Genomic DNA, 25,815 nt, shown 5'->3' with positions numbered 1-25,815 from the left:
GTCTCGAGTATCTTCCCTAACATTTTATCGGAATGTTTTGAAGTTGTCTTGTCCCCTAATATTTTCCCTGTCTACTTGTCTCTAATTCACCTATAGAAATACTAACATTCTCAGAACCAAGACCATACCCAATGCATCTATTCCAATAATTAATTGGGAAAAAGCAGCAGCTTTTTGCCCATTACAGGAAGTTAGAAAATATAATTTCTTTTTTTTTCATTATATTACAGGAAAGGGAAAGTGATATAAACAAGGGGTTCACCTGTGCATACACAGACATTATCAGACACAAAACTGAAACCATTACCAAGAGGTTAACCAGAGGGCTTACCTGTGCAGACACTGACATTATCAGACACAAGACAGACACGTTTACCAAAAGGAAATTCGAAAAATCAGAAAGTTTTTTTTTCCTAACAAGACAAAGTTAATTATTTTTTTATTTATTAGATTGCCAATGTAAATAGGGCATAAACACAGAACTTACCCTTGTAGTGATGTGAATGCAGCGAATCCTGCCTTAGACGCAACTAGCCTTCTTAACGCTTGAAATTGTTCAGCCAGCTCTTCAATTGGAGTTTCTGAATCCACTTCTCTGGCAACAATGGCTGATAATGCTCCATTTATCAGCTTCTCCTTATTTTCAGCAAAAAAGCTCTAAAATAACAATTATTTGTGAGAAAAAAACGTCCAAAAAATTTTTAGGAAAAAACCGCCTTATCTAGACGATAAGCAAAAATAAACACGTAGCGCATCCAAGATATGTTACGTCATAAAGTCCATGTTATTATAACAACAGAAATTTACTTTTATCGGCTGTGGGATTGAAAGACCTTCTCAGATTAGGATGGTATTGCTCCGGGAAATGACCTGTCCGCTACAATTGTCATGGGCGGCCGGCGAAAGTTCTCACTTATTTATTGAGAAATAAGAGATGGGACGTTATTGGTTTTGAAATTAAAGATATAAAAAAGTTAGGAGAATTTAAAAATACAGTCTACTGTCTTTAAGCGAGCAATAGTTGTACATATACATATTTTTTTCTCAAAAACGACTCCATAATTTTTTGTTTAGAAAATTAGCATACTAAGATTTTCTGATCTGAAAAAAGATCTAGATAGGTAAAAAAACGACTTTGATAAAATTCGTTTAATCTTAATTTTGGAAAAAACTGTTTTTTACAAGTTAGCGTCGCATACATATGCATTTAAAGAACAATTTACATTATTTTTTCCCATGGGTGATCATACTGTTTTTGGTATCGATGACACATCCGAAATTATACAAGATGACGAATGAATCCGAACAGCTAAAGCAAACGGCATGGAAAAAACTGCCCAAAGTATTGACAAATAAATATTAATCAGAAAAAATATTTGGCTAGAATATATGCATCAACGAGCATCTCAATGAATCAAAAGTGAAATCACAAACTAGAATGATGCATGACGAAACAGAAACAGGAAAAGTCTGAAATTTTGCAAGTACAGCAAAGTACAGAACTTTTATTAATAATATCAGTGGATAAGCACACTTACAATCAAGATATTCAGAAAATGATAGATTTAATTTTTAAAAAGCTAAAACAGAAATTGGAAAAGTAAGAATTGGGAAAATACAGTAAATCGCAGAATATGGCACGAAAAATGTAAGGGACTATATTAAAAAAAATCGACTAAATAGCTGATAAGTTCAGGAAAGAAAAACATGGATAAAAAAAAGAAGAGGCTGAAACAGAGAATAGAAAAGCATAGAAGTTATAAACATCCATAATAAACGTCCATAATTTATTTTAAAAACATTAGAAGTTATACTAAAATGAATATGACTATTACATTTAGGAAAACACAAAAGTGAAAAAAAAAAGAAAAGAAGATTGATGCGTGTCTAAATAATATGAATATATAAATAAGATGTGTATATGAACAATACATCAATTACGCGTAATTGAAGAGGGATGATTGAATAACTTGTTTTTATTCATTTAAGTGGTTTATTGCATTGAACACCCATCAGTGCATTGCAAGGCAGTGTTCAGGGGAGAGTACCAGATTTGAGCCCCCGTCCATAAAAAGATTTTTTTTTTGTCTGTCTGACTCGTAAAAAAGTAAAAAAAATGTATAGGCTATAATAAGTTTTGATGCGTTTTGCAAAGTTTTTTTGTAAGGCCCTCCCTCCCAAAAAGAATAGTTACGCCCTTGGCGCTATGTGTTGATTTCTGCAGTCTTTTAAGCTAATATGAAAGATTCATCGTAAGACTGAATTTTCCTAGCTTTCGGGTATTCTCTGAAGTTTATTCAGTTGTTATGCAGCTATTATTCGAAGAACAAAGTTATTTGGAAAAGTATCAATAGCCTATATTGAATAATTACAAAGAAAAAAATGTAACAAATGAAATAAAAGTCAAACTGAAGATGTATCCAGATACTTAAAGATTACCATGTTTTTCAAAATGTATAATATCTCCTTCAGTAATTTTTCGATGCAAAAAACATACTTTACAGTGCCTAAAGGCCACTGTAAGATTTATATCAAATAAACTTAATTCTTTTCAACCACCCCAACGGATTGATAATCTCTGCTTATATTAACAGAGTAACGTCAGAAAAATCTAGTGGCTCAATTGGGTGATTCTCGAACATCATCTGATATCTAAATTATAATAGCAAATGTCAAAGCAAAATAGTCAATGACCTGAGCAATCAAACCCTCTTCCTAAATTTTTCTAAACAATATTTAACTTTACCCCAAAAAATCCATCCTTATTTGCAACAAAAAGAGTAAAAAAAAGAATAGTAAGGCATGAAAAAGCTTGGAATTAGTAACAGAGGGAATTTACAGATGTAGCCAACTCCTCATTCTCTCTTGGCATTCTCAAAATTACAATAGATTTTACTCATAAAAAGTCCGTCTATATTGATAAAGAAAATAATAAAAAGGATGTATAAAATAAGCGAAAAAAGTAAAAGAGCAAGCCGTGAAAGCTCTAACCCTCTTCGCACCCATGCTGAAATAAAAGATCGGTGCGATACCTAAATAGTACTGATATACTGAATAGTACTAAATAGTACTCATGGCAAAGCGAGTTGAAAAGAAACTATGACACTTTAGCCAAAACCCCCACACCCCCAATTTATGGGAAGTTTAAAAATAAAAACAGCTGTTACCAAAAAAAGCCTATCCTAATTAAGAAAGAACAAAATGAAAAAGAGTAAAAAAAAGTAAAATTTCAAACCCGCTCTTTTTGGAACAAAAGATTGGCCCTGTGCTCAAAGAATCTGAGAAACTGATAAGATAAAACTTCGGATCTGTGGCCGATTCAGCACCCTCTCACCTGACCCTCTCAAAATGACAATAAATTTTACCCCTAAAAAGTCCATCCCTGTGGGTAAAGAAGAGAGTAAAGTCGAGTTAAAAAAAGTGAAGAAAATGCGAGAGTAAAGAGCGAAAATGTCAACCTTTTTCCAATTCTTCCTAAAATAAAAGATTGGCCCCATGCCCAAAGACACTTTAGCCAACAAACCCCCAAGCCTTCCCTTCCTTGGAGGTTAAAAATTACATAAGCTTTTACCAAAAAAACCTCCTTCCTATTAAGAAAGAACAGAATAAAAAGGAGCAAAAAAAATTAAAAATATATTAAAGAGTAAAAATACGAATGTTGGTGGACTGTGATGAAAAAGTTGAGAGCCATGGATAAATAGAGAGAAAGCCAAGACGAATAGTCTCAGTAAGAGGCAAAGCTGGCTTAAGCGTTTTTCAGAATTGTATAAAAATGATGTCCTTTCACTTGTTGATAGATAGTCTATCATTTATCCATCCTAGGGAAGAACTAAGGTAGACAGGCATGGAATAAGGGTAGTTCAAATAGCCTTTGAGTTCTATGAGCCATTTGAAGACAATTGGAGACCTCAAATAAAAGGTTTTCAAAGATTTATGACTGATCTCCCCACTATTCCTGAAACAAAAATTGACCCCAGGCCCAACGAGTTATGGAAATTGAAAAGAGGAACTTCGGCTCTAAAGCCAGTTTCCCTCCTTCTCACTTGACACTCTTAAAGTTATAAAAAAATTTACCCAAAAGAAGAGAAAAAATGAGCACAAAAAAGTCAAGAAATTCACTTCAACCCTCTCCCATTCTTCCTGAAATATGAATTTGGTCCTAAATAGTATATAAACCTGGTACGAGAGGAAACTTTGACACTTTAGCCAACAAATTCCCCCCCCCCCCCGCGCTAAGGTTCCCTGGAAATTTAAAAATTTATAATTGCTGTTACCAAAATAAAGTCCATGCTTATCATGTAAGAACAAAATAAAAAGGAGAAAAAAGGGAGAAAAAGATCAAAAAGTAAAAATACGAACCCACTCCCCACTATTCATGAAATAAAAGATTGGCCCCATACCCAAAGAGTATGGGAAACTGAGAAGAGGAGACATTGACTCTATAGCCGATTTCCCTCCCCCTGTAAAGCCAAATCACAATAAATTTTAACCCCAAAACGTCAAACTTTTTTGGTAAAAAAGAAAATAGAATTGAGTCCAAAAAAGTGAAGAAAGTACAATAGTAAAGAGCGAAACAACCCTTTTCCCGTTCTTCCTCAAATAAAAGATTAATATGATACCTAAAGAATATGGAAACTGATACGAGAAGAAACTTTGAAACTTAAGCCAACAATCCCCGGCACCCTCCCTTCCTGAAAGTCCAAAAATTACGAACAGAATGAAAGAACATAATAAAAAGGAATAAAAAAGAAAAAAAAAGTAAAGATACGAACCCACTCCCCTCTATTCGTGAAACAAAATATTGAACCCATACCAAAAGATTCTGAGAGAGAAAACTTTGGCGCTTGAGTGAACAACCACCATCCAACCCCTCTTGAAGTTCCAAATACCAGTTATGGAAGAAATAGAATAAAAAGGAGGAAATAAAGGAAAAGCATCAAAAGTAAAATATCAACGAAGTTTACGCTCTTCCTGAAATAAAATATTGAATCCCATTTCCGAAGAGTATACTCAAAACTAGTAGAAGAAAGTTCATATGGGCTACTCAGAAGCCAAAACTACTAACGTCTCTGATAGTCTCTACCCAGCTGAACAGGAAGAATGTAAAAAAAAAGCTTAGCATAAAATTATTTGCAGTTTGTTTTCAAAAAAGGTCTCGAGTTTTTTTTTTTTTTTTTTGATTTAATCTAAATCTAAGAAAATAGTCAAATTGTTTTGTTACCAATCTATAATAATAGGTAGGAACTAGGTTATTTGGTAAAACATAAGTTATTTACTACAAAATGCGCAAAAATTTGCTTACTACTCCTTTCTGATAAAAGGTGTTCTTTAATATATGGCACTATGTCAAGCCGAAGTACAAAAAAAAAGGCATATAAATAATTTATACTAACGCTTGCATAGTAACATACAAATGTCGGATGATTTGTCCCAACCACACATAATACAACCAGCCGAAGGCAGAGAATCAGAAGGTCAATGGCTACACAATATGGACCATCAGTTAACATGCACTTTTTTGTGCAAAAAAGCTTTTTTTTTAGTTTTGTTTTAAAAAACACTTTTTTCTTTTTTTGAAAGAAGCTTTAGTTTCCTATCTTATCACTTTTCCACACTCTTTGCCCACCCTGTATATATATTAGCCTGAGAAAAGTATTCTTACCACATTAGTCTAGAAGAAGGACGCCTGAGTACTATCCCGAAGTGACTTAGCCAAACAATCCTACACAAAAAATCACTGGGAGAAGGGTTGAATTCACCTAAAGTCAGAGGATACCTCTAAATGGAGAAGGGTGAAAAACAGGGAGAGGACCTGTATTTCTAAACTTTCTCACAGTAGTCTCCCCCCATATGCAGGTATTGGTTGTATACTATACCATTATGATTAAAGAACAACATTAATAGAATTTCTCAAATGTCAAGAACCATCAAAAGAGGGATGTTGGTCGGAAATAGCACGCTTAATTAAGTACCATATAGAATATGCATAATGCGTCCTGCTCTATGGCAGCCAAAAAGGGTCAATGGATATAATAAACTTACTTCTTGTGTAACAGAGTGCAGAAGGCCACTGTAAGATACAGATGCGTTGAATCTTTCAACAGCCTCATTGAAGAGGATACCAGGGGGAGGTTGAGCTAAAAACCGTAAATGAGTGGATTCGACCTAAAACAAATACATACCAGGTTATATAAAACAGGGTTTTATAAGGGTTTTTATAAGGGTTTATAACAGGGTATAAAGTACTAATTTTTATTTGCAATTGAGCATTATTCAACGCTATTTGTCTTATTCATACCCGACTTATTACCCGAAAACGAAGAGTCCTTATTACCCTTATATGCCAATTAAGACAAGCAGTACACAAACTACGACGGTCCTTAAAATGAAAAAATAAATAGATGACAGTTAAAAAAAAAAATAATGAAATTTCATACATGGCAACAAGGACTGCTAAAGGAACCCTTCTAGTACACTTTCAAAGGGTGGCTAAAAATATCTTCAACTTTATTGTTTCTCATTAAAAATTGTCCTAATGTGATATCCTAGATAAATAAACTTAATTTTCTGGATTAAGCATAAATTAAGCGCATTTTTTTGTACCTCTTAGAAAATATAATAGTTCGAACAATTAAGCTTCCGTGGAATGTTGGTGTTAGCGACAGCAATTTCATTACTTTACAATTACCTCTAGTAATTGTAACGATGCCACTTTGCACCTCTTGGAAATGATTTTGGTAGAATTGCAGTTAGAATTTATCTGGGGAGTTTTTATTTTAACCATCCTTTCATACCTCCTTATTATTGTGCCTCCTCCAATAATAAATTTGCAACTATATACCTTTAGAAATTATTGAAGCAAAGTTACTTTAAGAAAGATTATGCATCGGAGTTGGCCTTATAGGTAGGTTTCGTACCTCTATTAGCAATCTCTAGTAATAGCAACGGTAATGCGCTGTACCTCTTAGAAATGAACTCGGTAGAATTGCAGTTGAAACAATTATGGTTCCGTGGAATTTTGACTTTAACGGTTCCTTTCGAACCTCCTCGTTACTGTGCCTCTTGCAATAGTGACTACTACTTTATACCACTTTGAAACTGTAATGGTTGCTGTGTACCTCTATGAAATTATTACAGTAGAGTTGAATATGCTTCCATGGAATGTCCATTCAAAAACATAAAAATAAAAGCAGTAACTGGCTCACCCATCTTAGGTCAATTCGTTCCTGAAAATAGCAATTTTCCAAGATTTATGTTTTGCTTGTTTCAAAATTATGAAGTTTCTGAGACAGTATCGCAGTGTCGTCAGTGTTGCCACGTTATTCAGCGTAGTCAAAAAACATTATAACTATGTCTTTGGAGGCGACTTACTCTCCCACGGTACCCATGAGAGGGGCTACAAGTTACAAACTTTGACCAGTGCTTACATATAGTAATGGTTATTGGGAAGTGTACAGACGTTTTCAGGGGGCTTTTTTGGTTGGGGGTTGGGGTCGAGAAGAGGGGGATGTGTTGAGGGAACTTTCCACGGAGGAATTTGTCATGGGGAAAGAAAATTTCCATGAAGGGAGCGCAGGAATTTCTAGCATTATTTAAAAAAAACAATGAAAAAATAAATATAAAGAAGTTTTTTTCAACTGAAAGTAGGGAGCAGCATTAAAACTTAAAACGAACAGAAATTATTACGCATATGAGGGGCTTACCTCCTCCTAATACCTTGCCCTTTACGCTAAAGTATTTTTAGTAATTTCAACTATTTATTCTACGACCTTTGTGACTCGGGGGTCATTCTTAAGGAATTGGGACAAAATTTAAGCTTTAGTGTAAAGAGCGAGCTACTGACGAGGGGGTGTACCCCCTCATATACATAATAAAAACATGAGAATACAGAAGTTCGTTACGTAAGCTAATTTGTAAGTTACGTATATCTTTTACTAGTAAAAACGTTCGTAAAAAATTAAAAGTTCTAGTTGCCTTTTTAAGTAACCAAAAATCGGAGGGCAACTAGGCCTCCTCCCTCGCTCCTTTTTTCTCAAAATCATTCGATCAAAACAATGAGAAAGCCATTTAGCCAAAAAATAAATATGCAAATTTCGTTTTAATTATTCATCTGCGGAGATCCAAAATCAAAACACGCATTGATTCAAAAACGTTCAGAAATTAAATAAAAAAACAAGTTTTTTTTTAACTGAAGGTAAGGAGCGACACTAAAACTTAAAACGAACAGAAATTACTTCGTATATGAAAGGGGCTGCTTCCTCATCAACGCCCCGCTCTTTACGCTAAAGTTTTTTACTATTTAAAAAAGTGGAGTTGAGAGAAAGAGTCAAACTTTAGCATAAAGAGCGGGGCGTTGATGAGGAAGCAGCCCCTTTCATATACGAAGTAATTTCTGTTCGTTTTTAAGTTTTAATGTCGCTACTTACTTTCAGTTTAAAAAACTTGTTTTTTTTATTTCATCATTTTAAGATCCATTTTTGCATTATTTCTTCAGTTACTCAAATCCCAACGGTATAAAATTCTTTTGATAGCATTTAGCATATTTCAACATCTACCTTCTTTGTAAGTTTTTTTTTTTAACCTTCTTTGTTATGATTGAGCAAAACAGAACAGTTTCGACTATGATCTCGACAAAATATAGCACCAGACTGTGCTCCACCTTCCTGTAATATTTGAATTGTATTCGCTTTCCCCCTGATAGGATTATGATATGGTTGGAGCGATTTCTAATCATTTAAAAATACCTCTTCATCAACAGGAGAATATAGTGGTCCAATTCTTTTTCCTCTATCCATTAGCGTCATTCTTACGTGTATGTCACGATTTCCTGATGCTCTTACACCATCTAGCAGTGTTGCCAATATCGACTCCCTGAAAAATAGGACTTCTACATAATGCGTTCTACAGCATGAGGCATATAGTAGAATGAAAAAAAAAAAAATCCGATGGAAAACGGATTTAGAACAAACAAATAATTTAGCCACCAAGCTACACACCCGTAAAAAACTAATATTTAGCCTCAATATCAACCAAGAAAAAAGAAAAGAAAACATATTATTAAAAACTCAAGAAATCAAGAAAGAGAAAAAATGATGATAATCAAAGAGAATAGCCTCAACCTTTCCTCAAATGGGTACAAAACACCAATAAACGATGCTGAATCATTTATATTGAATTATAGGGATTCTACTAGTTGACAATTTACAAACAAGTCTGCGGGCCATATGATTCAAATAAATTAAATTCAAATTCAAATTCAAATTCATTTTATTTAAAAAACATTCGACGGACAGAGCCGATTATTAGTTTTTATTGTCATACACACACAAAAATTCGTCGACAAGTCAAAATTAACATTCACAAAATTAATAATATATACAATTAACAATAATAATTGTCACATACACACGAAAATAAGTCAACAAATATACACAAAATTATAATAATACAATTAACAACAATAATCCGGATTAAAAAGTCGATCCAGCATTAAACAACTTAACAAACGAGGGCACAAAACTAAGCTCATAACGAGCATGTGACACAGTCACAGGTTGAAGTTTTGGTACAGGCTCTGCAACGGCCCTGAGTGGCCTTACCCGTGCCGGTTGATGTTGGGGAGGAAGGATATTTCGGTGTATAGGGCTGGACAAAATTTTATTACCAAAGGATAGGGCTAGTTTTAAACGACGAGATTGAAGGGTTTGAAGTTGAAACTGATTAAGGAGGGATATGTACGGTATTTTTGGGGCTTTTGAGATTACTAGGAGGGCACGGTATTGCACCCTCTCAACCCGGTCCGACTGTTCCCTAGTCAGCCCGAAATGCCATACAGGGCAACAGTATTCAAGTGTGGAACGTATAAAAGAGAAATAGATGCGTAGGAGGTGTGGTGCAGGGATTCCATGGCGAGCCAACAACTTTAGAGACCTGATGGCCAAATTAGCTTTTTTTAACATGCCATCAACATGTTTATTCCACTTCAGATCTGAAGTGATATGGACGCCGAGCAGTTTAATTTCGGTCACGTGACTGGCGCTGGGAATAGGTGGATTAAAAACTGGCGCAGATTTTAAAAAAGAAAATGTTAAAATTACAGATTTATCAAAGTTGACAGTCATTTTGTCCACCTTTGCCTCTTGACATATATCTTTCATTAATGAACCTGCTCTGCTTGGTAGGTTTTTCCGACAACATTCAATGAGCGACAGATCGTCGACATACTTCCAGCGATCGTCCAGTGTTGTTGCCAAATCATTTATTATAACAAGAAACAAAAGTGGTCCCAAGAGGGTACCTTGGGGAACTCCACAAAAAATGGGCAGTGGGTCGGAGTAGGTGGACTTATATTTTGTCCGTTGACATCTACCAGAAAGAAAACTAGCAATTAAACGTACAAGGAATGAATCTACACCTAGTCCAAGAAGTTTTTTTACAAGAATTTTGTGGCAAATTAAATCAAAAGCTTTTCTTAGATCTATTGCAATAAGATTAAAGATTAAGTTAATCATTAAAAGATTAATGATTCGTACCCAAGTCTAAATTTCAACACAATAAGTAACAAACAAACAAGGAGAAAAGTTATTATACTGAAACTTTTTAATCGGACAAGAAAACTTTCAAAAAGACTGATGTATTTCTAATCACGAAAAATCTTTAATAATAAGAATTTTATTTAGAATGAACTACATCAACTGCCAAGAGTCAGCAAACCATCTGCATCAACTGCCAACAACCAGCCAACCAACTACATCAAACGCCAACAGCCAGCCGACAAACTGTACCAACCGTCAAAAGTCGAGATTATTAAGGTTATAGACCCTTTGAAAACAAATTTAATGTTTACACTCTGAAAAAACTTTGGCATTATAAAAATAATATAAAAAACGGTGTAGCTCAACCTGATGCAAAACACCAAATAGTAATCATTGAATCAAACTTGTTGATTTATACCGGCTCTCTTATACCCATCTCCAAAACAGAAAGCAAACAAAAAAAAATAGATAAACAAGAAATCACTCGACAGAAAAATACGGTCAACCAAGAAAAAGAAAGAGATAATTCTAAAAAAAATAACTATGCTATTATAAAATAATATAAACATATCCGGTGAAAAAAAAAAACAAACGCTAACCATAGAATCAATCTTATTGATTAATAACAGATCTCTGATCCAACCCCAAAACACCAACCAAACAAAAACAGATAAATAAGAAATCAACTGACAGACAATCATAAAGATATGATATACTCAGTAAAACCATTAATATTTCAAAAAACATCCCAAACCTTGTCTTTTTCTTCAACTAGTAGCGTAAACTATTAACAACAAATTATCAACAGTCTGATGATGATGAGATGAATTTCGGACCCCTCTTGACTACATGGTCACTCAGGTCCTCTCTCTATATTCTTCGAATATTTGCTTGCTACGCTGGAAATTAAATGATTCCCAGCGTCTTTAATTACATCCTCTTGTCACATCCAATTTTTTCTAAGAATTGCACTACTAAGCGTATGACTGTGGTATTTAGTTCATCACTTAAGAAACCACCAAGTAGTAAATTTACTGAAATATTTTCCTTTTGTTCCTTGAAGAACGATTCTATGTGTCTTCTCTGATGCATATAATGATCACAATCAATTAAAATATGTTCAACTGTCTCTTCACTGTCACAGTGATCACAGATATTATCATCTCCATAAAATCTTGCAAGGTATGAATGAGTACCTGCATGTATGGACCTTAGACGAAAAGCTATGGTTCCTTCTCTTCTAGTCAGATTCCTGTAGATTTTCAGTTCTGACTTCCTTCTTGTTTTTCGTGTTGTAAACCAATTTCCCGAGAGGTTACGATTTTCTTCAAAATAGTATTGCTGCTGCTTTTTTATAACCTCTTCAATCATCATAATCTAAATTGGAGTTTCACAACATGTGAAGGGGTCCTCAATAGTGGTGCCATCTTTTGCAGCTCGGTCAGCTATATCATTTCCATGTATATCAACATGAGCTGGAACCCACTGTAAAACGATTTCTTGACCTGTGGGTATTGTGACTAATTCTTTATAGCAACTGGCCACTTCCCTTGACCGTGTCCCACTTCTACTTATGTTGGTGAGTGCTTCCAGTGCACTCTTCGAATCAAAGCAAATCAATACTTTAGGATATTCTTTCAGATTTTCTTTTGTATATATTACTGCTTTCTTTATTGCTATAACTTCAGCTTGAAAGATCGACGTTTGTTTGGGTAACTTATATTGTGCTGTAATTTTCTTTTTTGGTATAACAAATGCAGCTCCAACTTGACTACAGTCATCTACTTTGGATCCATCCGTATAAATATCAAGGAAATCCCTAAATGCTTCTTCAATCAGCAACTTGAAGCTAGTGGCGAAGTCCAAGTTTTCTTTTTTCTCCATGACCATTGAGCATTTTATTCTGCAACACTCCCATGGTGAAGGTAAGTCCATGTCTGGAACACGTAACATTTCTGTGATCTTTAGTTCTAAGTCAAATTGAGCACATATTTGAATGGACCTTTCAAGGAAGTTTAATTGGTTCTGCTTTCTGTGTTTGTTTGCAGTTGTATGCAGACCTCGTTTTACAATCCTTGATTTCACTGGATTTGTTTCATCTGACCCCCATACTTTTGCTAAATATTTTAGTGTAACAGTGTTCCTTCTAGTTTCGAGATCATCCAGGCCACTTTCTGCCAACATGAATGAAACCGGGGTCGTTTTCCTAGCTCCAAATGCAATCCTCAATGCTGTATTTTGTATAACATTTAGCTTTTTAAGGGATGATTGATTTGCAGGGTGATATACAACTGCTGCATATTCTAACTTTGACCTGATATATGTTGTGTAAAACTTAATTAGAAAGTCAGCTTTGCTTCCCCATGTGATGGCTGTTAGTGTCTTCATTATGTTGATTCTCCTAATGCAGGCTGCTTTAATGCTTTCAATGTGTAAATTCCAGTTCAAACGTTTTTTCAATTATGCATCCCAGAAACTTTATTTGGTCCACAAATTCGATGGGCATTCTATTTAGGATTAAAGATGGCACTTCTATAGACTTCTTTCTTGTGATAAGCATGGCTTTTGTTTTGTGAGCCGAAAAGCTTAAATCAATGTCACTTGCCCAAATTTCAAGCTGTTCAAGAACGGATTTTATTACTGGCACAACATCTTCAATTGTTCTTCCAACTGCCCACAGGTTATTGTCATCTGCGAAAATTCCTGCACTAGAATCACCATCATCTAAAGGTATGTTGTGTTCACCCAGATTATAATAATCTGGACCCAAAGCTGATCCCTGAGGGACTCCCCTTTTTCTTTTGGTGAAATGACTGGAGATGGTGTTTCCCACCCTAACATGCACTTCACGATCTTCTAGATAATTTTTCGTAAACATTAGCATTCTTCCACGAATCCCCGCCTCAATTAGTCCCAGTAATATCTGTCTGTGTACCAAATTATCAAATGCACCATCAACATCTAGGAAGACAGCTATCATTACCAACCCGTTTTGTAAAGTATAGGCAGCATCTCTTTGAAAACAAACCAAGTTATCAATAGTACTCTTGTTTCTCCTAAACCCACACTGCACATCTTTAAGTATTTTTCTTTTTTCCACTTCCCAGTTTAGCCTTTTCTTTACAAGTCTTTCATAAACTTTGCCTAACACGGGTAATAAAGTAATAAATCTGTGGTTTTCAATCTTTGAAGTGTATTTACCTGGTTTGGGAATCATCACTGCTAGTCCCGCCTTCCACACTTTTGGGAAACATCTTGTTGAAGTATCCTGCAGCCATTGATTTCAACTTTATAATCTGGATGATCCTGCAATTCAATCTCCCATTCAGTAAAATGTAAATGCTTTTTCACGCAGGTCAGTACTCCACCTTTTGTACCTTCTGATCTGTCTTTTCTTATCATATTATATCCTTTAAAAGTCAGATTTATGTATGGCTGCAACCATGTCTCTTGTATGCATATTACATCAATTTCATTCTCATGACAATATTGTAAAATTAGGTCTTTTTTCTCTTTCATTACTGATTGGGCATTCCATGATAAAATTTTAAGGTTCATTTTGGGCATTTTCAATTATTCCATTCATATTACAAACACTGGCAATCTTTTGTTGATTGAGACACCCTAACTCTAATTCTTCTACCAATCTGCGAAGTCTTTCGATTCGATCAGATAGTGATATGTAGCTCATTTCCAACAATTCAGCTTTACAGAGTAAGCCTATTACCATTTTTTCTGCAGTTTCTTGTTTTGTAACCTTTCTTATTTGTTCAACACTGTTCGCTGAACTACAATTGTTTGATGCCAGCCTTTTCAAACTTGTCCTGTTAGCTGCATCTGCATAGCTCTTATAAGTTACTTGGGCCATCCTGTAACCCATTTGATAACATTCTGCCACTTGTAGTATTTCACGATTTTGTTTCCTCACTGGGCAAGCAAACGAAGTAGAGGCATGATTCCCTCTACAATTGGCACAAGAATAAGCCCTTGCTCTATCTGGGGAAATTTCACTTTTCAAAGGACACTTATCTGATGAATGTTTATTTGAACACACTGGTTCCTTGGCTCTGCAATCCTTTTGCAGGTGGCCATACTTCTGGCATTTGTGACACTGCATGATTCTACGACGGTAAACATGAACTTCTCTTTTCCTCCCACAAAACCAAATGTTTGGAGGTAATTTATCACTTTCAAATATCACCATTACTGCAAAACTGTCTTCTAGTTTTCTTGTTTCCCTGTTGAACCTTTTTTGTCTTACTATGTCACGTATTACCATTACACTTTGTAGGCACTCCATTATATCTCCTGTTGTTAGGTTAAGAAGAACTCCTTTTACAATTCCTCTCACAAGGGGCACTTTCAATTTTGCTGTTACCTTGATGTCACCAATTTTTTCAATGTTCAGAATTATGTTTGTTGCATCCTCATTTTGAAGGTATACAGTCATTACAGACCTACCTCTCATAACATCAAACTCAAACTTGTGGCTTGTGAGCAATACTTTAAAAGGCTTTACCAGATGAAAGTCCGGTGGTAAAACTTCCCCTTTATTGATCACTTCTATTTCAACCTTGGTGGAAAATTGTTCTGCTGTGGGAATATTAACATTTAAAAACTCCTGTTTGGGTAGTTTATCAATATTCTGTCTTTTTGTCTCAAGAATATAGGATTTATTACTATCTGGTGAAACATCTCTTCTTTTACGGCCAAAATTTTGGATTTGACCAAGCCTTGGCATTTCTGTTTGTCTCTTGACTCCTTCCACATCATATGGGTTTGCAACTACCCTAATCTCATCATCACTTTCACATGGCAGTGCTGGGAATTGTTCTGTACTTAATGGAGTAAATCTATTAGCTATAGGCACGTTGTAACATGGGGGGTTGTTTACTTTTTCTTGTTGGATCACTGTGTTTGGTTGAGCATTGACACAATTTGATGGTGCTGAAGCATAGCCATGGCTATGGGAAGATTGACCCTGATACTGGTTATGCCAACCTAGTGGATGTCCATATTGCCCAGGACTCAGCTGATAAGGCTGAGCCCAATTCAACATCCCTTGCTTTCCATTATAATACGGGTTAATTGACACAAATTGTCCCTGACCCCCCTGGGGGTCTGGCAAATTATTCATCCTTCCCAAATTCACTTCAACTTATATTTTACAATTGTCTAAAAGTTTTAAAACGCAAAATTATCAATGAGTTTTCAGGAATCACACGTACTCAAATAAAACTGTTAACTTGAAGCAAAGATATTACATCCAACCGTTAATCTTTTCTTCCTCATCTCCTCCTATCAACAGTCTGATCCAACATTAGAGCCAATTTGAATTTGGAGCCAGAATATTTTTCCTTCGCTATTAGCTTACCTGTTATAACAGCCTGATCAGGGACATATTTTTTGGAAATGGTTATCCTCTTTTATTTATTAATAATACAATTAACCGTTGAGTGAAAAGACCCTCCCATAAAATCAACGATAATTTACCATGTGAGAATCCAGATAAGCCACAAAACATAATCTACCTCCCATATATCCCAGAATCACTAGAAATCTTAAAAAAGTATGCACACAAAATAATCTGTTGAAATTCCAAGGACTGGATAGGGTACATAAAAATAGTCTTATTTAATTTATTTGGAATATATTTTCTATTATTATGTGTCCCATCAGAAATTTGATCCGCCAGATCACGTCCAATTTTCCAACAATGGTTAGCAAATGCTTCTGCCATTACTCTCTCATTCGTTATTTTAACTCCTTCATTAGTTGTAATATGGGATGGATTATTTCTTGTTTTGACATTATTTATTCTTTCATTTATTATTTTCCATGTTTTCCGCGGTGAATCGCATTCACGAAATTACTTTTGATATTATTTTGCTTCTGCCTCTCTGAAAGGCAGAAGCAAAATATGTAGCTTAATCTGTTGTAACAGCCTCGTCCTAAATTCGACCTAATTTAAAAATTCAGAGCCAAAATACTTCCTACCACTATTAGCTTAAACTGTTATAATGGCTTGGACCAACAGTAGAAGCGATTCAATATTTGGAGCAACTTGAATTTAGAGCCAAAATACTTTCCTCCACTATTAGCTTAAATAGTTGTAGCAGCCTGGCCAAACATTAGAAGCAATTCAAAATTTAGAGCCACTTTAAGTTTAGAGCCAAAATACTTTCCTCCGCTATTAACTTAAACGATTACAACAGCCTGGCCCAGCATTGGAAGCAATTCAGAATTTAGAGCCACTTTGAACTTAGAGCAAAAATACTTTCTTCCAATATTAGCTTAAACGGTTATAGCAGCCTGGTCAAACTTTAGAAGCAATTCAAAATTTAGAGCCACTTTAAATTTAGAGCCAAAATACTTTCCTCCGCTATTAACTTAAACGGTTACAACAACCTGGCCCAACATTGGAAGCAATTAAGAATTTAGAGCCACTTTGAACTTAGAGCCAAAATACTTTCTTCCACTATTAGCTTAAACGGTTGTAGCAGCCTGGCCAAACATTAGAAGCAATTCAAAATTTAGAGCCACTTTAAATTTAGAGCCAAAATACTTTCCTCCGCTATTAACTTAAACGGTTGCAACAATCTGGCCCAACATTGGAAGCAATTCAGAATTTAGAGCCACTTTGAACTTAGAGCCAAAATACTTTCTTCCACTATTAGCTTAAACGGTTGTAGCAGCCTGGCCAAACATTAGAAGCAATTCAAAATTTAGAGCCACTTTGAATTTAGTGCCAAAATACTTTCCTCCACTATTAACTTAAACGGTTACAACAGCCTGGCCCAACATTGGAAGCAATTCAGAATTTAGAGCCACTTTGAACTTAGAATCAAAATACTTTCCTTCGCTATTAGCTCAAACGGTTATAACAGCCTGGCCAAACATTAGAAGCAATTCAAAATTTAAAGCCATTTTGAATTTAGAGCCAAAATACTTTCCTCAGCTATTAGCTTATACGGTTATAACAGCCTTGTCCAATACTAGAGCTAACTTAAAAATTTACCGCCAATTTTAACCAGTTTACAGCTTTATGATACCAAAATGAAAGAAAGCGAAAGGTCAACATTAGCAGTTGAAAGCGCGGTCATGATATGCTTAAAATCACCAGGACCAAGATTTCACTTTTCTCGAACGGATGAGCAGCCAATTACTGTAGAACTCATACCTTCGAGTGCCTCCAGACATATCCAGGGAATCCAAGAAGAATCTATAATCGTCTATATAGCTTGCAGCCGTGATGATCTCACCCCAACTCAGAGGTTGCCTTCTGACAACCAAAATAATGTTGACTAAAGGCTAGAATCGCCGATACGCCCATGGTAACTTCATCGTCACCTTACAGCACCAAGGACATATGTCATATATAAATATTTTCTGCCCCATGACTCTCCTAGGGCTCCTCACACCTGGAAACCCCAACTTTCTACAATTCTTCTTCCAGCTGTTTCAGAATTACGAATTCTTTTTTATGAGCAACACTAAATTTTAGTCCGTGTTACAACTTTGACTGATGAAAATAGACTGGCAAACGAATTATTTAAAATATATGAAACTTAAAAATTCAAACATTAATAATAATATGTTGATTCTCACAGACAATTACACTTTCAAAGTAAAGAAACATCTCCTGAAGTTGTTTAGTTTCATATGGTTTTAGCTTATTATTTTTTTTACGGTATTTCCACCCAAATTTCTTTCTTTTTTTAATTTGATGCCCGCTACTACTGAAAACTACATAACTGCATATGTATGCGTTTTTCAATGAGCATTGTATTCCTGATTTTTTCTCTTTAGTTTTTCAAACTATATATGGTTGTAAAAGTTCACACTTAACCAATTAAAACTGTCAGATTAAAAAATGAGTAAATAATCGGATTTACAACTTTTCTTGACTGCTAAGGTCCCTGCGTCGGCCCTGCAGCACGTTGCTACAGCCGGGTCCAATTTGTGGGTCAAGAGAAAGCACCAGATACAGTTTTCATTGTCTTTGGTACTTTAAATCAAATGCCGAGGTTTTTTTGTTGGCGGGAGAGGGGAATTCATCAAATAGAAGAAAACTAAAAAAAGGAAGAAGATATAATACCTTTCTGTAGTTGAATATCGTCTTACATCTCCATCCTTATACTCTATAAAAAATTCTTGAGGGTTATCCAGAGGTCGAACAAGGTCAAAAATTAAATTCAAAGGTCGGAGGGTACAAACGAAGTAAGTGCTCGGATCCCGTTCTATTAAACAGCTTTCCGTTATACAGAGTAGCTTTCGAACAGCCTCGGGGCTATTCGGTGTAATCTTATGAACTAAGAATTCGACCATAGATGTTTGATCCTTGTCATTTCTAAAATACAATATGCAGTTAGTTTAATTATATATAAATACACATATAATTATACATATATATATATATATATATATATATATATATATATACTAGCTGTTGGGATGGCGCTTCGCGCCACCCCAAAACCTAGTTGGTGGGGCGCTTCGCGCCCCCAAGCCCCCCCGCGCGCGTAAGTCGTTACGCGCCATATTCGTTACGCGCCATTGTAGTTGTGTCCCTGTGTCCCACCTGTGAATAGAGATAGATTCCCTGTGTCCCGGTCGTCATTTGTGTCCCGGTATCCCAGTTTGTAATTTCTCTTTGAGTGTCCCGGTCGTCATTTATATTCCCTGTGTCCCGGTCGTCATTTGTGTCCCGGTCTGTAATTTCTATTCGAACAATCCCTGAGTCCCAGTCGTCATTTATATATCCCACCTGTGCCCCCGGCGTCCCCATTGTAGTTGTGTCCCTATATCCCGGTCGTCATTTATATTCCCTGAGTCCCGGTCGTGATTTGTGTCCGGGTGTCCCAGTCTGTAATTTCTCTTTGAGGTTCCCGGTCGTCATTTATATTCCCTGTGTCCCGGTCGTCATTTGTGTCCCGGTGTCCCGGTATGTAATTTCATCAGTTGACAAACATGACGTTAGTCGACAAACAACTTCATGACGCATACAGCTCGATCCTGATAATGACGTCAGTCGACACACAAACATGATGTCACTCGACACACACACACACACACAGACAACTTATTTATATATATATATATATATATATATATATATATATATATATATATATATATATATACTAGCTGTTGGGGTGGCGCTTCGCGCCACCCCAATACCTAGTTGGTGGGGGCGATTCGCGCCCCCAAGCCCCTCCGCGCGCGTAAGTCGTTACACGCCATATTAGTTACGCGTCATTGTAGTTGTGTCCCTCTGTCCCACCTGTGAATATAGATATATATATATATATATATATATATATATATATATATATATATATATATATATATATATATATATGTTTTTAACTACGTAAAACTTGCGAATATACAACATTCTTCGCTGTCCCATCGTCTGTACATATAAATAGATCGTCAGGTTTACCGACTCTTGAACATGCAACATATAATTGTCCATGGAAAAAGCAATCCGTATTCAGATCTATACCTTATTATTCTAATGATTGCCCTTGAGCTTTGTTGATGGTGATTGCTAATCAAACATTCCCTGTGTCCCCATCGTCATTTATATATCCCCCCTGTGCCCCCCGGCGTCCCCGTTGTAGTTGTTTCCCTGTGTCCCAGTCGTCATTTATAGTCGACAAACATGACGTCAGTCGACACACAAACATGGCGTCAGTCGACACACACGTCCCAGTCGTCATTTGTGTCCCGGTGTCCCAGTCTGTAATTTATCTTTGAGTGTCCCGGTCGTCATTTATATTCCCTGTGTCCCGGTCTGTATATACATTCGTTTTTGAATTGGTATACGATGAAATAAATTTTTGTTTTTTTTTTCTTTTTTTTTCTTTTCAGTTTTTTTTGTTTTTACCTTTTTTAAGCTTTTTTAGTTTTTTTTTTCTTTTTTTGTTTTAAGTTTTTTTTTGTAGTTTTTACCTTTTTTAATTTTTTTATTTCTATTTTAATTTTTTTAGTTTTCTTTGCCTCCTTTATTTTTCAGTTTTTTTTTCTTTTTTTAGTTTTTTTTTCTTTTTCAGTTTTTAGCCTTTTTAGTTTTTTTTTGTTTTTTTATTAGTTTTCAGTTTTTTTCTTTTTAGTTTTTTTTGTAGTTTTTACCTTTTTTAGTTTTTTTTAGGTTTTTCTTTTTTAGTTTTTTTTACCTTTTTTTAGTTTTTTTTTAATTTTTAGCTTTTTTAGTTTTTTTAGTATTTTCTTTTTAGTTTTTTTTTGTAGTTTTTACCTTTTTTACTTTTTTTTCTTCTTTTGTATTAATGCTAAGGCCAAGGTTCGAACCTGGAACCTCTCAAACCTAGAACCTGGAACATAACGCTTTACCAACTCAGCTACTTCGGCTTGAATACATTTACCTTTTTTATTTTTATTTTTTATTTTTGTTTTTTTAGTTTTCTTTTTCTCCTTTATTTTTCAGTTTTTTTCCTTTTTTTAGTTTTTTTCTTTTTCAGTTTTTCTTTTTTTATTATTAGTTTTTAGTTTTTTTTTTCTTTTTAGTTTTTTTTTGTAGTTTTTAACTTTTTTTTATATATTTTAATTTTTTTTAGTATTTTCTTTTTAGTTTTTTCGTAGTTTTTACCTTTTTTAGTTTTTTTTTCTTTTAATTTTTTTTTGTAGTTTTTACCTTTTTTAGTTTTTTTTCTTTTAGTTTTTTTTGTAGTTTTTACCTTTTTTAGTTTTTTTCTTCTTTTGTATTAATGCTAAAGCCAAGGTTCGAACCTGGAACCTCTCGGACCTAGAACCTAGAACATAACGCTTTACCAACTCAGCTGCTTCGGCTTGAATACATTCGTTTTAGAATTGGTATATGATGAAATAATTCAGACGTCATATGCGGACAGACAGACACACAAACAAACAACTTATATATATATATATATATATATATATATATATATATATATATATATATATATATATATATATATATATATATATATATATATATATATATATATTTGACAAATTTTGAGCTATATATTGACAAATTTTGAGCTAGGAGGATGAACATTTCAGAAACGGATCTTCAGCCCAAAGCGAGTTCCAGGATGGCATTTCTCGCTGACTCCTTTTCTGCTTGTATTTTATGATATTAGAAACAGTCTCGTATTCTACAAGATTAAGTCCTAACAACTAATTAGCTTTGGTAATTAATTCGAATCAGTTAAACTACTAGCTTGGTACTTTATTTGACTTAATTAACGACATTTTATGGTAATATTTTTTTATAGACGGAAATCTCAAAGGAAAATATTACTACATTACTAATTTATTAAATTAATAATTAGTTTCTACTAGTCTAAATCAATAATCAAGACATCCCATTAGTATTCATAGAAAAATTAGCAGCTGAAGGGAGCAGAAAAGTTCCTACTGGCTGTGTGATAGTGTAAATGAATAAATGGTTTATTTTCAAAGAACGGTCAGGCTTGCCAGATCAATTTCAAAATCGCATTATGATACATCCAGTTCAAAATTCATTTTCTTCTATAAAAGATTATGAGTTTATTAGTTAGTCCGTTTAGCCCATTTCTTGTTTCCCCTGTCTTGCTGCAGTAAAAACAACTATTCATAAGCTCAAATGGTTCAAAATTCATTTTCTTCTATAAAAGATGAGTTTATTAGTTAGACCGTTTAGCCCATTTCTTGTTTCCCCTGTCTTGCTGCAGTAAAAACAACTATTCATAAGCTCAGATTGTCGAATTTACTGAAGAATTAACGGCCGGACATGCAGCCGTTAGTAGATTTGGTCGTTTGGCCGAAATGGCCAAACATGGCAATTTGCTCGTCAAATAAATATAAAGATCAATTTCAAAATCGAATTATGATACAACAAGTTCAAAATTCATTTTCTTCTATAAAAGATTATGAGTTTATTAGTTAGACCGTTTAGCCCATTTCTTGTTTCCCCTGTCTTGCTGCAGTAAAAACAACTATTCATAAGCTCAAATGGTCAAATTTACTGAAGAATTAACGGCCGGACATGCGGCCGTTAGTAGATTTGGTCGTTTGGCCGACATGGCCAAACATGGCAATATGCTCGTCAAATAAATATAAAGATCAATTTCAAAATCGAATTATGATACAACAAGTTCAAAATTCATTTTCTTCTATAAAAGATTATGAGTTTCCCCTGTCTTGCTGCAGTACAAACAACTATTCACAAGCTCAAATGGTTGAATTTACTGAAAAATTAACGGCCGGACAAGCGGCCGTTAGTAGATTTGGTCGTTTGGCCGAAATGGCCAAACATGGCAATTTGCTCGTCAAATAAATACAAAGATCGATTTCAAAATCGAACTATGATAAAACAAGTTTTGCAACAAGAATTTACGGCCGAACATGCGGCCATTGGTAGGTTTGGTCATTTGGCCGAAATGGCCAAACATGACAATTTGCTCGTAAAATAAATATAAAGAGAGAAAATAAAACCGTCTATTGCTACATAGAATAATCTCACATTGTGAATTCTCAAATAATAATATTCAGCAAAAATAATTTAAGTACAAAAGTTTATTGCTTGTAACACTAACTCGAACTAGAAAGAAAATACAGAAACTAAAGAGAGAAAACCTGTTATTACCCACTACCTGCTTGTATTGTACCGCTCAACAAATTAGGGTATGAACGATTTCCTATACCTACCACAGGTATTCACCACATGGCCAAGAACATGCCGTTTATTTGTGCCCTCAAAATGATTTCGGTAGCAGGTGGAAATGTGATGTGGGGGATAACACGAGAAAACCAAGGATTAGAAGAAACTTTAAACTCAAATCTTCTGCATAAAGCCTCCCTCCTTCCAGCCAGAGTGATATTTGATCAAAAGAAATATGAATAAAAATCAGCTGGGAAAAAAAAATTTAACTTATCTGCTAAGGGCAAGAAACTGGTTGCAACTTGCATTAATCGTGTAATTGCAAATGAGTATAATTTGGTCAGTTTTTGGTATCAAATGGGTTGATTGTCAAATGTGAGTTCTTTTGACTCGCAACACGCAATAGGAATTGGCAGCATATCAGCACGCAATTGTTGAATAGGTTAGGCTACGTATCACTCATACTTTAAGAGGATACCATAAATATTTTTCAAGCCCCTGCGTCGGCTAATCGTCTCAAAGACAAAGGGCCTATTAGCGAATTCTCACAGAGCTGTCATCGAAAGCAGTCAGGAATTTGTCTTTTGAGTGTGAAATTTGACTAGAAAGACAGCGAAATTTGCTTCACTTTTGTCAGCGAGTTTGTCGCTGACAAAATTTGTCAATCAAAGCGGTGGCACCAGAAGAAAATCCGAACGCGGCCAAATTACTCAAATGTTTCCTTTGATTTTTGAACTGATTTTTAGGGTTTTCCCAGCAGGTATGCAAGACAATTTCTGCAGACTGTTCTTTCCTTAACTTTAAAAGAAAATACTGCTCCGAATAATCAAAATTTCTGCGGACTGTCCTTTCCTTAACTTTACAAGAAAATTCTGCTGCATTTAATTGAAAAATCAAAATTTACACTTTCTGATGATGTAAGTTTTATTAAAACTAAACATCTCTTATCTCCAAGATGAAATGAAGGACATTGCAAAATTTTTCTTAGACTTCCAGGAAAGTAGTTTTAGTTTTTTGTCGTTTATTCGAACCTCTTATCTAAGCTCGACAAGTTATGGCAAGAGCGTCCAATCAACTATAAATAGTTTGGCCACCCAAAAAAAAAAAAACTTTATAATGGACAAGATGGGGTGGTATTCAAGATATCGTAGGCCTTAACGACGAAAAAGTGATTCAGAATTAAAAGAAAGCTCCTAGAAGGTATTTCCTTGTGAGAAGTTAATTACATATTTGTATGTATAGTACTGTACTTGGGTTAGCTCAATTTTTAAGTTTTGCTTAAGACTAAGGTTAAAGGGGTTATGGATAGACTCTGTAATCGTAAGTGGGCAAAATTTGCTCATTTTTAGTGTAGTTGTGGCGGTGTTTGGAGTAGTTGCGGCATTAAAGGGTTGATTGCCAAAGTTGAGTCCTTTCATTTTAAAATAAACAATGAAAAAATTGCTACATTGACTAGGCTGTAGTAAATTAACTAAAAAAATCAATTTAGAGACTAAACAAGAAGAACAGTAATTCAGAAATAAGAAATAAGAATGACTTCAGAAATGTAGTTATTAGACTATAAAAAGTAAATGTTTCTTTTTTAAGATTCATTTCAGAAACAATATACATTCGTTTAGAAATAATATATATAAATTGAGTCCTTGACTGAGAGGCTCATTTGGAAAGCTATGTCAGAATAAAAACGTATTTGGTAGTCTTATTTAGACCTATTCCCAAGTAGCACTATTCCCTTACAACTCAGTCATTTTAGAAGGTTGGCCAGATTGCCGAAGATTGCACTTTTCGGCCAATCGTCTAGGGCTAAACAAAAAGCAGGCTGTCCTCAGTTGGGATGGGAGGATGTCGCAAGGAAAGATTTATGAGAAATGGGAACATCCTGGGAGGATGTAAAGAGGGGGGCTCTGAATAGATTGAGATGGAGGAAGAGCGTGCGTAGCTGTACTGCCCTTAGGCAGCTTAGTGCTGCGTTGGGTGGTTAGCAATAGTAGCAGTGATTGAATGATGTATGCCCAGATATTTTTTCGGATTTCTATAAAAATAGCAGTAATTTACAAGTAGGAATGTGGTTGGGTAGAGGCAGAGTACTAGGGTTGGGTAAACGCGAGTACTAGGTTTGGGTAGAGGCAAAGTATTCGGGTTAGATAGAGGCAGAGTACTAGGCTAGTCATCACTTGGGGCCGACTGTTCAGAATGTGCTTCCAGCGAGTATTAAACTGATTAAGCTTAATTAAGCTGATTAAACTTGATTAAACTGATTAAGCCGAGTATGAAATTGAACATTTACAGCAATTTAACAATAGGTTGACGAAGTATTTTTGGGGAGGAGAGGATGAGGGAACATAGTTTGTATGTTTATCTTTTTTTGGAAAGAATATATTGATTTTTATTTTGAATTTTTCTTGTTTCTCTTTTTGTTTTGTTATTTATTAGAATGATTCAGTTGAATTATTGATGTTGATTATTATAGCTGTCAGTTTTCAGAGCTATGTTTCTTCTTTGATGGCTACTTGTTAATTGATTACATGGTGTATTATCTTTTGTTTAAATTGAGCTTAATTCAAGAGTAACGTTTAACTCGAATCAAAACGAATAATTCTATTAAATTATATCGAGATAATTCTTCTATGTTGAGCAATAAGTTTAAAC

The 25,815-nt window shown here is 34.9% G+C and overlaps 1 protein-coding gene across 1 annotated transcript in view; it reads right to left on the bottom strand.

The window, feature by feature from the left end:
* The window catches only part of LOC136028322 (dnaJ homolog subfamily C member 13-like), a 227,470-nt gene that overhangs the window by 169,413 nt on the left and 32,242 nt on the right, over positions 1-25,815 (bottom strand). Inside the window, exons 5-8 of the mRNA XM_065706093.1 lie at positions 18,634-18,885; positions 8,745-8,871; positions 6,043-6,165; positions 488-657 (exon numbers count right to left, since the gene is read on the bottom strand). Of these exons, the coding sequence (XP_065562165.1) occupies positions 488-657; positions 6,043-6,165; positions 8,745-8,871; positions 18,634-18,885 (672 nt within the window). The remainder of the gene's footprint in view (positions 1-487; positions 658-6,042; positions 6,166-8,744; positions 8,872-18,633; positions 18,886-25,815) is intronic.

The sequence above is a fragment of the Artemia franciscana genome, chromosome 6 (assembly GCF_032884065.1).
Source record: "Artemia franciscana chromosome 6, ASM3288406v1, whole genome shotgun sequence".
In the NCBI taxonomy this organism is placed as follows: Eukaryota; Metazoa; Arthropoda; class Branchiopoda; order Anostraca; family Artemiidae; genus Artemia; species Artemia franciscana.
This window is presented reverse-complemented; position numbering and strand designations above follow the sequence as displayed.